We start from the raw sequence: 18,457 nt of genomic DNA, 5'->3' as shown, positions 1-18,457 counted from the left end.
ATCTAAATCTCAGAGGCTTGGTAGAAGTGAGATTTGGGCGGGACTAAGACGGGCTTATGATTTGGACATTTTTCTGCAATAATCAAACATTTTAGAAAACATCCAAGGCGCAAGTTGAATGTTTGGGGCTAGAACTGTTTTAACAATGAATAAGTGCCAATAGGGTGCCCAAACTGACCAGCTGACCACTGGTGTGATCAAGGCCTCCCCACATACCCCAGTGGTCACTAAACTCCCCTCCTCCAAAGATCGAAACATAGAACATAGAAACATGACGGGCAGATAAAGGCGAAATGGCCCATCTAGTCTGCCCATCCACAGTAACCATTATCTCTTTCTCTCTCTAAGAGATCCCACGTGCCTATCCCAGGCTCTTTTGAATTCAGACACAGTCTCTGTCTCCACCACCTCTTCTGGGAGACTGTTCCATGCATCTACCACCTTTTCTGTAAAAAAGTATTTCCTTAGATTACTCCGGAGCCTATCACCCCTTAACTTCATCCTATGCCCTCTCATTGCAGAATTTCCTTTCAAATGAAAGAGACTAGACTCATGCACATTTATATTATGTAGGTATTTAAACATCTCTTTCATATCTCCCCTCTCCCGCCTTTCCTCCAAGGAAAAAGCAAATGTGCTAAACAAATACTTCTGTTCTGTGTTCACAGAAGAAAATCCTGGAGAAGGACCGAGATTGTCTGGCAAAGTTACATGAGAAAATGGAGTAGATTCTGCACCGTTCACGGAGGAGAGTGTTTATGAGCAACTTGGAAAACTGAAGGTGGCCAAAGCGATGGGACCAGACAGGATCCATCCCAGGATACTAAGGCAGCTCAGAGAGGTTCTGGCGAGTCCTATTAAAGACTTGTTCAACAAATCTCTGTAGACAGGACTGGTTCCTGGGGATTGGAGGAGAGCGGATGTGGTCCCTATTCACAAAAGTGGTCACAGGGATAAAGCAGGAAACTACAGGCCGGTGAGCCTCACTTCAGTTGTTGGAAGTGTTGCTGAAAGAAAAGATAGTGTACTTCCTTGAATCTAATGGGTTACAGGATCCGAGGCAACATGGCTTTACAAAAGCTAAATCGTGCCAAATGAACTTGATTGAATTTTTTGATTGGGTGACCAGAGAGCTGGATCGAGGACACATGCCAGATGTAATTTACCTAGATTTCAGCAAAACCTTTGTACGGTTCCTCATAGGAGGTTGTTGAACAAACTTGAAGGGCTGAAGTTAGGACTCAAAGTGGTGAACTAGGTTAGAAACTGGCTGTTGGACAGACGCCAGAGGGTGGTGGTTAATGGAAGTCGCTCGGAGGAAGGAAAGGTGAGTAGTGGAGTCCCTCAGGGTTCAGTGCTAGGGCCGATCCTGTTCAATATGTTTGTGAGTGACATTGCTGAAGGGTTAGAAGGAAAAGTGTGCCTTTTTGCAGATGATACCAGGATTTGTAACATTGTAGTCACCGAAGAGGGAGTGGAAAATATGAAAAAAGATCTGCAAAAGTTAGAGGAATGGTCTAATGCCTGGCAACTAAAATTCAATGCAAAGAAATGCAGAGCAATGCATTTGGGGATTAATAATCAGAAGGAACAGTATATGCTGGGAGGTGAGAAGCTGATATGCACGGACGGGGAGAGGGACCTTGGGGTGATAGTGTCCGAAGATCTAAAGGCAAAAAAACAGTGCGACAAGGCAGTGGCTGCTGCCAGAAGGATGCTGGGCTGTATAAAGAGAGGCGTAGCCAATAGAAGGAAGAAGGTGTTGATGCCCCTGTACAGGTCATTGGTAAGACCCAACTTGGAGTATTGTGTTAAGTTTTGGAGACAGTATCTGGCGAAGGACATAAGAAGACTTGAAGCGGTCCAGAGGAGGGTGACGAAAATGATAGGAGGCTTGCGCCAGAAGACGTATGAGAAGAGACTGGAAGCCCTGAATATGTATACCCTAAAGAAGGGGTCCCCAAAGTCCCTCCTTGAAGGCCGAATCCAGTCGGGTTTTCAGGATTTCCCTACTGAATATGCATTGAAAGCAGTGCATGCACATAGATCTCATGCATATTCATTGGGGAAATCCTGAAAACCCAACTGGATTCGGCCCTCAAGGAGGGACTTTGGGGACCCCTGCCCTAGAGAAAAAGAGGGACAGGGGAGATATGATTCAGATGTTCAAATATTTGAAGGGTATTAACGTAGAACAAAATATTTTCCAGAGAAAAGGAAAATGGTAAAACCAGAGGACATAATTTGAGGTTGAGGGGTGGTAGATTCAAGAGCAATGTTAGGAAATTCTACTTTACAGAGAGGGTGGTGGATGCCTGGAATGCGCTCCCAAGAGAGGTGGTAGAGAAGAAAACAGTGACTGAGTTCAAAGAAGTGTGGGATGAACACAGAGGGTCTAGAATCAGAAAATAATATTAAATATTGAACTAAGGCCAGTACTGGGCAGACTTGCACGGTCTGTTTCTGTATATGGCTGTTTGGGGGAGGATGGGCTGGAGAGGGCTTCAATGGCTGGGTTTAGATGGTATGGAGTAGGTTTTAACAGAGATTTTGGCAGTTGGAACCCAAGCACAGTACCGGGTAGAGCTTTGGATTCTTGCCCAGAAATAGCTAATAAGAAAAAAAATTTTTAAATTTAAATTGAATCAGGTTGGGCAGACTGGATGGACCATTCAGGTCTTTATCTGCCGTCATCTACTATGTTACTATGCATACAGATTGAGATCTTTAAGTCTGTCTCCATACACCTTATCATGAAGACCACCCACCATTTTAGTAGCCTTCCTCTGACCAACTCCATCCTTTTTATATCAGTTTGAAGATGCGGCCTCCAGAATTGTACACAATATTCTAAATGAGGTCTCACCAGATGTGAATGAAATATACATACCTGCCTGTATGAAACTACTTTCTAGAATTACCCTCTTACTGGATTTGTAAAAGCATCATTTCAGGCTAATTGTTTTATTAGATTTTTTTTGAAGTACCGTAAATTTCTATGGTTCCTTGTCTGAAATGACAACCCCCTTCAAAAAAAACCAACAACAACCCCTAAAAAGAGCCAAACCAATGCTGCAAAGGTGCCCAATGATATTTCCATGAAATCTTTCACTTTGGATCTCTGTTACAGTAGTGGCTACATCCAACAGAGAGCTTATCTGAGGCAAGCTTTCTCAGTGAAATGACTGATTTGGTGGAATGCATTTGACTCGTATAGTTAGCAGCTAGAGAAGAAAGAGAACAGTGGGTATTTGGAAGCCGATTATGGTCAAATTTAGAATGCTGTGGACATAATCTGGCAACACTCACAGTGTGGCACCAAGGTGACTTCCTGATTGTCTACACCCAAGATATTCCTGGTAGAGCAGCGCACGGCCAACGTTTCATCCGTATTCCGAAATGACAGCACACTCTCCACCAGATAGACCTTTCGATCTTGCAGCTGCATGGAGGTAGAGTTGATCTCCATTTCTTGGGTATTGTTTTCCAGTGCCTTCCAGGACTCCCATCCATGATGATTACACCTTCAAGTTTGAAATATCAATGCAAAAACATAGACAAAAATGAATGTAAAACATTAAACGGAGACCCAGAAATTAACAAGAAATAACTCATTGGCCCTTCCTGCCTCTATCTCCTCTTCCTCCAGAAGCTAATCTACCTACTAGTTTATTTTATGGCGTTCCTTTCAATTTTTGTTTTAATTATGTAGATTTTAATTGTAAACTGCTTAGCTCTTAAAAACGGTAAGCTGTATGTAAAGTTATTAAATTCAGACAAGCATTTTCAATTTATGCTTATCGTTGGGGGTGGGATTCATTTTACAAAGGTTGTAAAAGTGGCCTTGTGGTTAGAGCTGCTGCCTCCGTACCCTGAGGTTACAGGTTTGAGTCCAGGGCCACTCCTTGTGACCCTGGTCAAGTCACTTAACCCTCCAATGCCCCAGGTAGCATAGCTAGATTGTGAGTCTGTTGGGACAGATAAGGGAACTTCTTAGAGTACCTGATTAGATTGTGAACTGCACAGTTGGTCTTGGCAGATGGGCGGTATGTGAAATGCAAAAAGAAAACTTAGAGAGTTGTTATACAATTACTCCACGCATTAAAGAATGCAGGCAGTAGCCTTAGTACGATTCTATAAGGTGTGCATACCTTTTAGAGAATCATACTTAGCGCCTATGTGCCTTGTATAACTTAGAAAACCAAAAAAACCAAAAAAAAATGTACCCCTCATTATTTATAGGACCCCTGAAGAAGACTTTTTGTCGAAACGCGGACCGTGTTGGGTCCTGTATCCCTAGCGGACTAGGTCTTTTAAGGCTCTTATGTGGATGATTTACTTTTATGTGGATGGAATTATTTTATGTGGATGATTTCAGTGTACTTTTGGAACTTTGATACTTTCAAATAAAGTCCATTTGGAAACATCGTCACTCCACAGAGATGTTTTGGTTTTCTTTGGATTTTCTTCTTTGTGGATATTTTGGGGTCAATTCCTTTTGTTTTTTGCTTGTTACTTTTTATTAAAAGCCCTTTCTATTGCAAATGCAAGCAGTGTCTCACTTCCGGTTCACCACACAATTGTTTCCCACGTACTCACCTTTATAAGACCCCCAGGGACCCCTGAAGAAGACTTTTTGTCGAAACGCGGACCGTGTTGGGTCCTGTATCCCTAGCGGACTAGGTCCTTTAAGGCTCTTATGTGGATGATTTACTTTTATGTGGATGGAATTATTTTATGTGGATGATTTTAGAGTACCTTTGGAACTTTGATACTTTCAAATAAAGTCCATTTGGGAACATCGTCACTCCACAGAGTTTTTTTGGTTTTCTCTGGATTTTCTTCTTTGTGGATATTTTGGGGTCAATTTCTTTTGTTTTTTCCTTGTATAACTTAGGCACAACCATTTAGGCCAGCTAAAACCAGGCCTAAATGACCGCGCCTAAGTTGCGCAAGGATTGGACGTATTCTAAAACAATGCGGATAACTTTTAAAAACCACCACACTCCGCCTCTAGTCAAGCCCCCTTTTCATATTCCTGCACTGCAACTGGCACACACTTTTTGTAGAACTGCCCATTCTGAGTTGTATGCGTACTGTCTAATTAGCGCCAATTATCGTCAATTATAAATTGGCAATTATCAGCGCCAATTAGGCCAATTGATAAATTAAGTTGCGTGCGCCGATTTGCACACCCAACTTAAGGCACCATATACAAAATTTGGGGAATAACCTGCAACTGCAAGCCCGTGACAATTAACAACAATTAAGAGCCCCTATCGGTACTTAAAGCCAAATAGCACCTATGACATTTTAAGTTAGGCATGTAATGGCATTACATAGGCACGTAACCTGTCCACACACTTTGCTCGCGAGTCTCAAAATTGTGCAGCCAAGTTTACCGAATTAGGGGAATACTGTGCTCCTCTGACTTAAACCTGCCCACAGGAACAGCTCTAAAAGTACCAACATTACAGAAGGCCATGCGTACTCACTTTAGTATCCTTGCAATCCACATTTCTATTCTGGCTAATGCGTTGTATAGCAATCATAATTACTAAAAGCACAACATGGCAGGCTTATAAAAGAGAAAAAAAAAGATGAATTATTCAATGTTAGTTCACCTTTTGAGGTTGGTGCAGGTGTGCCAGGAGATTCCAGGCATCGGCATGCCTTCACTGATACAAGTCACGACATGTCCACCACTTTCTAGGTGGTTATCACTTAGAAGCAGCACCTGGGCTGGTACTGTCCAAAGGAGGAAGACCCAGAAAAATATAACCACAAGTTTTTTAATGATTATGATCAATAAAGTAAGTGATTTTAAAGTACTTTATCTCAAAGCAAAAGACGATAATCAAACATCTGCTATGGATAAGAACGGTATATCTGATGAGTGTTTTATTATTAATCATTTTATAGCACTATGAAAATTATATGTACATATGTAGGATTCTGATAAGCCCAGGGTGGATGATATAACTTCACATGACTACCGTCATTTGATTTGATTTTTTGATTTGATTTCTTATATACCGCTATACCGTGAGGTTCAAAGCGGTTTACAATGAAGATAGATTAAAGATATCAAATGAATGATAAATATTCATTAAGGGCTCCTTTTACAAAGCTGTGGTAGCGACACCCACGTGGCAGATGCAACGCAGCCCATTCAATTCCTATACGCTGAGTTGCATTTGTCACGCCAGCACGGCTTTGTAAAAGGGGCCCTAAGGGGGAAATTCTATAAACGGCGTCCCGATTGTAGGCAGCAGTAGGTGTCCTACTGCTGTCTAACCAGCCAAACGAGATGCACGTTTTCTAAAATAAAAAAACAAAAAAACCCCGAGGCAGGCTGCCTACACTGTAGGCATCTGTCACGGGTGCAGGGAAGCGCCTAGGGATGCTTAAGCTTGCCCAAGCTTTCACCCCCTATGCATCTCCGCAGGGCCACAATATGCGCCTGAAATGTAGGCCATTGAAGTACTAGCCTACATTTCAAATAGACGCGGCTGCTCAACTGATCATGGTAGAGAGGAAAACGGTGACAGAGTTCCAAAAGCGTGGGATGAACACAGAGGATCTAGAATCAGAAAATAATAGTAAATATTGAAGAACTAAGGCCAGTACTGGGCAGACTTGCACGGTCTGTGTCTGTATATGGCCGTTTGGTTGAGGATGGGCTGGGGAAGACTTTGATGGCTGGGATGGTGTAGAAGGGCTGGAGTGAGCTTTGACAAAGGCTTCAGTAGTTGGAACCTAAGCACAGTACCAGGCAGAGATTTGGATTCTTGCCCAGAAATAGCTAAGAAGAAAAAGAAAAAATAATTAAATTGAATCAGGTTGGAAAGACTGGACCATTCGGGTCTTTATCTGCCGTCATCTAATATGTTACTATGATCGTTACAAGGAAATCTCTCTGCCACGATCAGCTGAGCAGCTGCGGCTAGGAACTCTCGAACCCCACTGAAAGTTGGCCAGCAGGAGGGTTGGCCACTCCCTCCCGCCGCCACTCATGATCCCCCGCGGCATTGGTTGGTCCATGGCAGGAGGGATGCCCAATCCCTCTTGCTAGCACCCTTCCAACATCCCCATCAGTGGAGATGCCCAATCCCTTCTGCAGCCACCCCTGAAACAATCCCGAGCGGGAGGGATGCCCACTTCATCCTGCCAACACCCCCCCAACATCCCCGGCAGGAGGGATGTCCACCCCTCCTGCTGGCACCCCCTGAAACACATGAACCTCCAAATCTCCACTCCGACACCTACTAAACCTCGCCCCCCCCCCAAAGCCCACCTAGAAATTCCCCATAGTTTTTTCAGCAAGACCGGCCAGAGGGATGCTTACTCCCTCTGGTCAGCAGGTCCACCTCTTCAGAATGGTGGGCCTTCCTCTTCCTGGTGCATCTTGGGATGCACCAGTTAGGGCCTAAGGCCCTGATTGGCCAAGGTGCCTAAGACCCCTCCCATAGGAGAGGCTTTAGGGATCTGGCCAATCTGAGTCTTAGGCCACTCTCAGTGCATCCCAGAATGCAATGGGAAGGAGGCCTAAGACTCCAGTTGGCCCAGGCACCTATCTTGGCATAGAACAACACTTTGTGCTCATTTTTCCTGTGTCCAAAATTGGTGCCATTTACTGAATGGGCAAAATATTGGGGGTGGGGGGGTAGTTGATATTTGAGGAAAATTAACTGTTATGTTAACATGCAGGACAAACCTGCAAGATGCATTAACATCATAGCAGATAACGTGGGTGCAATTAGCTATGTACATCTACTGTTGGCAGAGGAATGTGATCTAAGTTTTCATATTCACTTGAAATAAATAATTGATGGAGCTTCTAAGAGAAGAACCGTCACCAACCCCCCCCCCCCCAATTTTACTAAGCCACAATAGAGGTTTCTACCATGGCCCAGAGTGCTAAATACTCCGACGCTGCTCCAACACTCATAGAATTCCTCTACCGCAGCTTAGTACAAGAGGGCCTAAATTTAAACTACATATATTTTGGAAGAGGTGGGAAAGATTGATTAAGGTGTATGTCAATAAGACGTCTTACAATGAAGCTAATTACTAAGGCTACGTGGCTAAGGCACATTGTTTGGCCTCCTCACCATTGATCTGCAGGTTGAAAGAAACTTCCTGCATTTCATCCTCATTAAATACGCGAAGTGTATATAGTCCTCCCTCATTCTCCTTCACTCTCACTAGGGATAGATTACTGTGATATCTGGAAAAGACAGCAACAAAGATATGCAAGCTTTCATGAGTGCAGGCAGAAAAGACAGCCATTTGCATCCAGAACAGATACTGAGAATAATAAATTACACCGTTTAGAGCAGGCGTGTCCAACCTTTTGGTTTCCCTGGGCCGCATTGGCTGAAAAAAATGTTTCTGGGGCCGCGCAAACACTGCAGCAAGATGGAGGAGGGAGCCGGTAAGACGGTAAACGCCTGGAGGCAGCAGAGAAAAACACTGCATTGCCCTCGACCGGGGCTGCACAAAATACTTCACGGGGACGCAGGTTGGACACCCCTGGTTTAGAGGATCTGAAGAGAGCAGCCACACTTCATTTACCAACAACCTTTCTGTTAAAGATCTATTTTACTGAAATTATATATATATATTCCTACTTTTATTAGTTAAGGGGAGGAGGGGGGGGGGAGAAAATGATTGTTTTTCAAATTATTTGTATATTTAAAGTGCATTTCGTGATTTGTTTATGTTTCAATTCATTGTATTGCACTGTTAATATTTGAAAATTAATAAAGATTTACCAAAAAAACCCAAAACCTTTCTGCTCAGTTTCAAGTTTATTAGGATTTTATATACCGCCTATCAAGGTTATCTAAGCGGTTTTTTACAATCAGGTACTCAAGCATTTTTCCCTCTCTGTCCCGGTGGGCTCACAATCTATCTAACGTACCTGGGGCTACGGAGGATTAAGTGACTTGCCCAGGGTCACAAGGAGCAGCGCGGGGTTTGAACCCACAACCCCAGGGTGCTGAGGCTGTAGAGCCAACCACTGCGCCACACACTCCTCCACATTCTACATTTTAGAAGTTTTTACCCAATATTAGATACAGAGAAAATTTTCTCTAAACAAAATTACACTTCAGTGCAGTATCTTGACTTAATAAACTAGGAAGATGCACTTACATGATTTGCTTTGTTTTGTGTATTCAGTACAAGATAAATCACAAAACAGAACCAAAAGACAAAAAAAAAAAAAAAAAAAAGACTAAACTAAATGCTGCATCACCATCCCCCACCCCTCCCCAGGGAATAAAAACCTTAGTAAACATAGAAACATAGAAGATGACGGCAGAAAAGGGCTACAGCCCATCAAGTCTGCCCACTCTGCTTACCCACCCCCTGTCTATGCCCTAATGACCCAATTTCCTTATCTTGACCCTCGTAGGGATCCCACATGGATATCCCATTTATTCTTAAAGTCTGGCACGCTGTCTGCCTCGATCACCTGCACTGGAAGCTTGTTCCAATGATCAACCACTCTCTCTGTGAAGAAATACTTTCTGGTGTCGCCATGAAATTTTCCGCCCCTGAGTTTGAGCGGGTGCCCTCTTGTGGCCGAGGGTCCCTTGAGAAAGAAAATATCATCTTCCACTTCGACACGTCCCGTGAGGTACTTAAATGTTTCGATCATGTCTCCCCTCTTCCTACGTTCCTCAAGAGTGTAGAGCTGCAATTTGTTCAGTCTCTCTTTGTACGAGAGACCCTTGAGCCCCGAGATCATCCTGGTGGCCGTCCATTGAACCGATTCAATTCTGCGCACATCTTTACTGTAATGTGGCCTCCAGAATTGCACACAGTACTCCAGATGAGGTCTCACCATGGCCCTGTACAATGGCATTATGACTTCAGGCTTTCGGCTGACGAAACTTCTATTGATACAACCCAATATCTGCCTTGCCTTAGATGAAGCCTTCTCCACTTGATTGGCAGTTTTCATGTCTGCACTGATGATTACTCCTAAATCTTGTTCTGCTGAAGTCCTAGTTAAAGTTTCTCCGTTCAAGAAGTATGTCCTGCATGGATTTCCGCTTCCGAGGTGCATGACCTTACATTTCTTAGCATTGAAGCCTAGCTGCCAGGTAGAGGACCAACTTTCCAATGTAAGCAGGTCCTGCGCCATATAATTCTGTAAACTGCATTCACTTACTATATTACATAGTTTGGCGTCATCGGCGAATAGTGTTATTTTACCTTGAAGCCCTTGAGTCAGATCCCCTATGAATATGTTGAAAAGGAGTGGACCCAGGATTGAGCCCTGCGGCACTCCACTGGTCACCTCCGATGTTTTAGAGAGGGTACCATTAACCATCACCCTCTGAAGTACTGTCAAAATGTTTAAAATTCAAATCTTCACAAGCCTAATCACATCCCATCCTGCTCTAAATGCCTATCCATGGGGGGAGGGGGGGTCACTGATATCTAAACGGGGCAGAGGTTGTCCCCAGTCACTCCTGCCCTGCTGGGTCCATATTTGAAAAGCACCCACTGGTCTTGAGACAAGCACCACTTTATTATATGGCGATGAACAAGATGACATACCTCCGTAAAGCATAATGGTACCAGCCACAGGGCTGGCTGAGGCCATTTTGAAATATCATGGTTTATGGTTTGGTCCAAGCGGTTTACAAAATACAATCAAATATAAAGAAACAAAATTAAAAAAAAAATATCGGGAGTCTTTTACTAAGGCATGCGCTAAATGTTAACGTGCCCATTATATGGATGCGTTAGCATTTAGCGTGCACGAAATTGGCTAGCGCACCTTAGCAAAAACAAACAAACCAAAAAACCCCTTAATAAAGAACTCCATTGTTAAATAGGATAGACCTAACCCATACAAGCAGCCAACACAGAAGAAAACATTCACTCCTAAATAAAATAATAATATTAAGATTTAAGATTTTACAGGACTGCTGACTGAAGATCCAAAACATTTAGAAGATATGAGTAATATCAGATTGATTCAAATCTTGTCCGAAATAGGGACCCAGCGGGTCAGGAGCAATGGGCAATCCAAATGGATGTGGTTAGGTACATCTGAGAAGTAGGAGAGATGCAGGCAGACTCGTAGGAGTTGAAGTTTAAAAAAAAAAAAAAATCTGGTGGCATTATCGTATGATACAGTGTTATTTGGTATATCAATGAGGGTTGGATTTCTATTAATAATATATATGAATGATAAGATTATATTCATGTGGTATATTTTTTGTTGTATATGGAAGTGGGAGGGTTATATCTTTTTGTTGTATGATATGGTAGATTTTCAAGTGATATTGTATTCTAATTGTTTGATATTTACTGTACATAAGAACATAAGCAATGCCTCTGCTGGGTCAGACCTGAGGTCCATCATGCCCAGCAGTCCGCTCACGCGGCGGCCCAACAGGTCCAGGACCTGTGCAGAAATCCTCTATTTATACCCCTCTATCCTCTTTTCCAGCAGGAAACCGTCCAATCCTTTCTTAAATCCCAGTACCGTACTCTGCCCTATTACATTCTCTGGAAGCGCATTCCAGGTGTCCACCACACGTTGGGTAAAGAAGAACTTCCTAGCATTTGTTTTGAATCTGTCCCCTTTCAACTTTTCCAGATGCCCTCTTGTTCTTTTATTTTTTGAAAGTGTGAAGAATCTGTCCCTCTCTACTCTCTCTATGCCCTTCATGATCTTATAAGTCTCTATCATATCCCCTCTAAGTCTCCTCTTCTCCAGGGAAAAGAGACCCAGTTTCTCCAATCTCTCAGCATATGGAAGGTTTTCCATCCCTTTTATCAGACGTGTCGCTCTCCTCTGAACCCTCTCGAGTAACACCATATCCTTCTTAAGGTACGGCGACCAATATTGGACGCAGTATTCCAGATGCGGGCGCACCATCGCCCGATACAACGGCAGGATAACTTCTTTCGTCCTGGTTGTAATACCCTTCTTGATTATACCTAGCATTCTATTCGCTCTCTTAGCGGCCGCTGCGCACTGTGCCGTCGGCTTCATTGTCATGTCCACCATTACCCCTAAGTCCCTTTCCTGGGTACTCTCATTCAATAACATCCCTCCCATCGTATAGTTGTACCTCAGGTTTCTGCTTCCCACATGCAGTACTTTACATTTCTCAACGTTGAACTTCATCTGCCATCTCGTCGCCCATTCCCTGTACACTTGTTGTGAATTATAAAATGAATAAAGAATTTAAAAAAAAAAAAAAATGTTACTTATTATGACAAGGGTTACCATATAGCATATTATGAAAAATTGTGATCGTCTGAATTATAGCTTTTGGTGGAACTCTCTATGTCACATATTTAAAATGGAACGGGTAATTGCCATACAGCAGGGGAATTTTAAGAAATTTCAGGATATTTGGGAGCCATTAACAAAATACTATAATGAATGAATATAATTTTTCCTCTTAAATATGCACGCCCAAGGTGGGGGGAGGGGGGTGGGAGAGTATTTTGGCTTTCTTATGAGTGCAAATAATGTTGGGCTATTATATGTTTTCTTATGTTTGAAGAATGTTATTGAACATGGGGGAGGGAGGGATATGGGACCTGAATTAGATTTTAATAGGCTATTAAGTGATGTATTTAAGTATAACATGAAGTTCTATGCTGTTGCACTTATTGTAAGTTTTAAAAAATGAATAAAGAATATTTAAAAATTTTTTTATTGAACTTTCCATAATTAATAGTCACGACAATAATACTGAAACAAACACTACTTGCAATAAATCCAAAAGAGGAAAAATATCATGTGAAAGGAAGTCTTTCTCCTATATCGTCCACATACTAGAACACGAAGAAAAACAGAGGAAAGGAAATGAAGCCAAGATTGGAAATCAAATCTAAGAAATAATAATGGGCCCCTTTTACAAAGTCATGATACCGATTCTTTCGTAAACAAATGCGCCGAAGCCCACAAATGAGCCGAAGCCCACAAGAATTAAATGGGCTTCAGTGCATTTGCTACCGCAGCTTTCTAAAAAGAGTCCAGTAACACAATACCTCACTTACACCAACAGATTGACGTTTTTAAAATTTGGTAGGACAAGGCTGAGCTAGAGCTGGACAGGGACTGGTGGCTGATGCAAGTGGAAATAAAATGACAACGAAAAGAACATCTTAAGTCTTCTTTCATCTTGTTAGCCAAATGAAATGAACACACAACCTTGGAAGAAACTAAGATAATAGAGAACGCCAGGAATTATTTTTAGGGTCAATTGCTTCCAACACCTCAGTTGGGTTCAACTCTACCTTGCTGCACTCTGTCGTTAGCTCTCCTGCCAAACTCAGATCAGTGTAAATCTCGCTCACCTATTTTCCGACATGACTTTATTTGTGATCGAAATCTCATCGCTGTTGTCTGGGAAAAGAGTCTCATTGTCTTTCAACCACAGAATAGTTGGCTTTGGATAAGCCTCTATCTGTACTTCAAAGAATCTGCTCTTATGTAGATCGGCAAATCTGGTACCGTTTAGATCTGTCTGGAGTTTCACAAAGCCACGTTCTGAAAGAAAAAGAGACCAATAACAGATCAGGATTGCATACACATCTTTCTTTAAACATTCAAAGCCATTTGGAATTTTCTCTACGGTTAGATTTCTCTACATGTAATGAGATTCTGAAATACAAATTAAGAGAACAACGCATTTAGGTTCATCTGACATACATAAATGCAAAATAGGCACCGCTTATGTGTGTTTGCCCAAAGCGCTATTCTGTATGCTCACAGATTAGTGATGTGGAGGTCCATTTTGGATAAGACATCTAAGTCTGACTTTGGACGTTTCCCGCAAGATGTTCAAAAATTGTACGGAAGAAATGGCCATTTTCAAACCTACAAGACGCCTAACATTTTTTTTTTTTCAAAAATGACCCAGCTAGACATCTAGTTTTTTTTGCCATTATCGAAAAAACCATCCATATTAAAAATGTAGGAGGGGCCAGCATTTAAATTAAGGGTGCCATAACCCCTGTACATTATATAGTGAGTCCTCCAAAACTCCCCTAAAACTCACCTGTTTACCACCCCAATAGCCCTTAATTTTTTAAATTTTATTTTATTGACAGGCGAAAAACTGTATTTGCGTGGGTTCCTGGAACGGAATCCCCACGAATATCGGGGGAGTACAGTCCAATTTAGACAGAACCATTGCCTGCACTACCAACCTAAACTTATCTTGAGTTTGGTATTTATAGATGTATCAAAGTTTGTGCATCAAAATAATTTCTTAGAAGGCAGCTAACATGCTCCTCCACAGGACTATGCCCAGAATTTTCAGGGAGGGTTCCAATTTGTATGACAGACCAATGAGTAGAAATCTACAATTTATGCTTCTTCCTGGTTCCTAAAACTAAGGTGGCATCTTTTAGAATTGCTTCATGTGCTCGTTTCTCACTATAGAAGTGACTGCAATGCTGGAGAACTTCTGTTTTCATTTGGACAAGTTTCACAGAAATGTTTAACTTTTTTTATTCTCATTTATAGTTTTGTCTAATTAAAAAAAATAAGTGGAGAGAGAAAATGGAAAATAGAGCGGTGATATCATTAATCATTTGGCTGTTAAAAAACCAGTCACATAAGAAATATGTGTAATAAATACTTTTCCAGAATGACCATGAATAGGTCTGATAAGTGGTTTTTGTTTTCAGATTATATGCTAAAGTGTAAAGAACACTTGGTCCCTTCTAAAAGTGATGATCAGGTAGTGGCATATCAAGGAGGGGGAAGGGGCGGTCCACACCAGGTGTTGGAGCGGTCCTGCGCTCCGCCTGCGCATGGCCATCAGCTCCGCCAGCCTCCGCCCCCTCTGATGTCAACTTCCTGTTCCTGGGCGGGGACCAGCAGAGCCGAAGGCTACACACAGCTGGAATGCAACCCCGTGACCGATCCCCTCACAATGCTAGAGGGGAGTGTTCTAGCCAGAGGAGGGGGGGTACTGTGCCCTGGGTTCCTGTCCCGCCAGGTACGCCACTGGGATCAAGTATGTAAAACACATTAACATAGCCCATCGAGCCTTCTTGAGTCCATAAGACAAGGGGTTCTGTGAAGCAGTTTTCTTGGAAGCAGTTATTATGAAAGACTGTAGAAAATTTTAGAGGAAGCAGCATGTATGAGTCTGCTGGTCTGCTCTCTGGAGATGCGTGGAACAGTCTCCCAGAGAAAGTGGTGGAGACAGAGACTGTGTCTGAATTCAAGAAAGCCTGGGATAGGTATGTGAGATCTCAGAGAGAGGAAGAAATAATGGTTTCTGCGGATGAGAAGACTGGATGGGCCATTTGGCCTTTATCTGTCATCATGTTACAATGTTTCTATAACCATAAAGTTCTATGACCTCACAATACAGGTGTAAAGAACCTTAGCCAATAGGGAGAGAAGGAGACGTTGATGCTGTGGATAGGCAGACTGGATGGGCCATTTGTCCTTTATCTGCCATCATGTTTCTATGTTTCTAACTTCTCCAACATCTTACTTTTTCCAGTGCGAAGGCCGCTTGTCTTTCCACTAAGGCCCAGAGGGTCTATTCCATGTGCTTTTATAATATTTTTGCAAGTGGTAGAGTGTCCCTATTTTAACACAAAGGAATGGAAGCTCAGCCCTTTGCATATCTTTGTGGCGACTAAGGATCTCTAGTAGTATACTAGAAATTCACAGCTGTGTAATTATAATCTATAATTTGTGAAAGAGAAATTTATGATGGCACTTTTAGAAGGTGAACTAAAAGAAGGCGAACCCCACCACAGATAAGTTGGCAGTGTAGCACAAACCGAACACTTGGCTGAAGTAATCCTGGTTTTAAGTCGTGCACAGTTTGACCTTAGAATCAAGATTATTTGGTTTGAAGACTTCTGCTGCCCTTTGGATTGTGGTTCAATAAACTTGTAATCTGCATTCTTCTGTGGGGATTAGCAGTCAACCTAGTCTTCTGATCTTTTTCTCATTTCAAAAGGTGCCCATTTCAAGGATAGCAGAGAGGACGCAACATTCATAGGTTCATGGGCAATTTTTAAGAGTAAAACAGGAGGCCATTTTGATTTTTAGAAAGTCTTGAGAGTGAAAAGACTCAAAATCCTCAAGGCTGATCTTTAATGCATATTTTTGCTGGACTCTGTAATTTTGATATACTAATTCTGAAAGAGGACTTTGCATTTCCTACCACTTTATTTGTTAACCTTTATTAATGGATTTGAAACATTTCTAGAGTAGTTCTTAGGGGACATTCATCAAGAGGTGCTAACAAAGTTTGCATACGCTAAAAGTTAAGATGACCATTGTATTCCTATGGACATCTTAGTATTCAAGGGCAAATTCTACAAGAAGCGCCAAAAAGTTAGGCACTTACATAGGCACTGTTCAGCGTGATTCAAGTAAAATTGGGTGCTGTTTAGTGAATCGCGCTGAGCGGCACCTATTTTGGAGGTGTCCAATAAATAAGCCAGCTCTAGGCACAACTAAAAGTTAGGCGCCCATGCAAGCGCTTAAGCACGCTTAAGAGCAGGGATTCTGTAAGAAGGAGCCTAACACGTAGCCACGCCCACGCCTAACATTCATAGCACCTATTTTTTTGAAGGCCACCTAAATTTTTTAGAGGCGCCTTGTTACAGAATCGCGCTTTCTTGATAGGCGCCCATGTTTCAATCAGTGCTGATTAAAAAGCTTAATTGAGCTTGTTCTTCAATTTAGATAGGCGCCTATCTAGTTGGGAGCCTCCGAAATAGGTGCCTAACTTTAGGCGCTGGTTACAGAATTTGGGCCTCAGTGCATGTTAATCATTAGGATGCTCTAAATCCATTAGCACCCTTTGATAAATTTCCCCCCCCTAACTCTTTTTTGTTGTTGTTGCCCATAATAGAATACCATTTACTGAATTTAGCCCTTAGTGTTGATAAATATCCCTCTTGCTGGCACTTATTTGGTCAAAAGCACCTGCTAACTGGTTAAGTGCCTTTGAATATTAGTCCCTTTGTTTTGATACGCTCTAGAGAAAAACGCAGAAGCGGATACCTACCAATCACGGTGACCGTGATGGATTTCATATCTGCGTTATCATTAATCATTTCAGAAGCCGTGCAATTGTACATTCCCGAATCGTCAATCTCCGCATTGCGGATGGTCAGGATAGAGCGGATATCCCCCAAACTCCCTAATAAAACATCTGCCGTCTTGTCCTTCTGCCAACACAAGGAGGAAAAAGAAAAATCGCATTAAATTAAGTTCTCCATGGTGGAAGAACAAGGACACGGCACAACTCATGTTGAAATACATTAATCAACAGCAACACATTTTCGAATGGGATGATGCAAAAATAGTAAATATTTAATCCTAAAATAGGGCCACCTACTATCTCAAGGCATACATATACAGTGGTACTTTGGTTTATGAGTGCACCGGTTTGCGAGTGTTTTGCAAGACGAGCAAAACATAAGCCAAATCGGCGCCCCCCGCAATCCGGCACCCTCCCCCCACGATCGGACACCCCCACCGCTTCTTACTGTCATCTGGGCACCGGCACCAACGCACAGGACATGCCGGTGCCGGTGCCCGAAGATCGGCCTCCTCTTCTTGCTGGGCCTTGAGCAGATATCTGCGCATGCGAGGTCACGCTCTCTCCGAGATTCTCGGACATCTCTGAGAGAACGTGAATTTGCAGGCCTTGAGTATGCACAGATGCTCAAGGCCCAGCAAGAAGAGGAGGCCGATCTTCGGGCACCGGCACCAACACACAGGACATGCCGGTGCCGGTGCCCAGATGACAGTAAGAAGCGGCGGGGGATGCCCGATCGCAGCAGGGGGTGCCGAATCGCAGGGGGGTGCTGAATTGCGGGGGGGGAGGGTGCCGGGTCGCAGGGGGGGGCCTTCGGGGGGAGCAATGCCGGTTCTCGTGGGGGGGGGGGATAGAGCAGCGCCGCTGGCCTCGGGGGGTGGGAACGTATCAAAGCGAGTTTCCATTATTTCCTATGGGGAAACTCGCTTTGATAAACGAGCATTTTGGATTACGAGCATGCTCCTGGAATGGATTATGCTCGTAATCCAAGGTACCACTGTATTTCAAAGGAATTTATATGGTCCTTTTACTAAGGTGTGCTAACCAATTTAGCGCGCGCTATATGCTAAGATGCCCATTGGAATATAACGGATGTCTCAGGATTTTGCGCATGCTAATTTTTAATGTGCGTTAAATTGGTAGCGCACCTTAATGAAAGGACCCCTATGTTTGTAAAAGAAACATTTTATCTACATTAATCAGCTGAGATTTGTCTTCTGCCATGAAGGAACAAGAATGTGAATTACTCTAGAGCAAAGATAGGCAATTCCGGTCCTCAAGAGCCGCAGGCAGGGGAGGCTTTCAGAATATACCTCCTTGGTATGCTATCTATCTCATGCACATTCATTGTGGATATCCCAAAAACCTGACCTGCCTGCGAC

General features: G+C 42.9%; 1 protein-coding gene across 3 annotated transcripts in view; it reads right to left on the bottom strand.

Moving 5' to 3' along the window:
• Positions 1 to 18,457, bottom strand: part of PDGFRB (platelet derived growth factor receptor beta) — a 145,709-nt gene that overhangs the window by 43,971 nt on the left and 83,281 nt on the right. For all 3 annotated transcript variants that reach the window (XM_033927260.1, XM_033927261.1, XM_033927262.1), the window contains exons 6-10: positions 17,040 to 17,202; positions 13,345 to 13,537; positions 8,115 to 8,230; positions 5,625 to 5,748; positions 3,310 to 3,524 (exon numbers count right to left, since the gene is read on the bottom strand). In XM_033927260.1, the coding sequence (XP_033783151.1) occupies positions 3,310 to 3,524; positions 5,625 to 5,748; positions 8,115 to 8,230; positions 13,345 to 13,537; positions 17,040 to 17,202 (811 nt within the window). The remainder of the gene's footprint in view (positions 1 to 3,309; positions 3,525 to 5,624; positions 5,749 to 8,114; positions 8,231 to 13,344; positions 13,538 to 17,039; positions 17,203 to 18,457) is intronic.

This window comes from Geotrypetes seraphini, chromosome 18 (assembly GCF_902459505.1).
Source record: "Geotrypetes seraphini chromosome 18, aGeoSer1.1, whole genome shotgun sequence".
NCBI lineage: Eukaryota > Metazoa > Chordata > Amphibia > Gymnophiona > Dermophiidae > Geotrypetes > Geotrypetes seraphini.
This window is presented reverse-complemented; position numbering and strand designations above follow the sequence as displayed.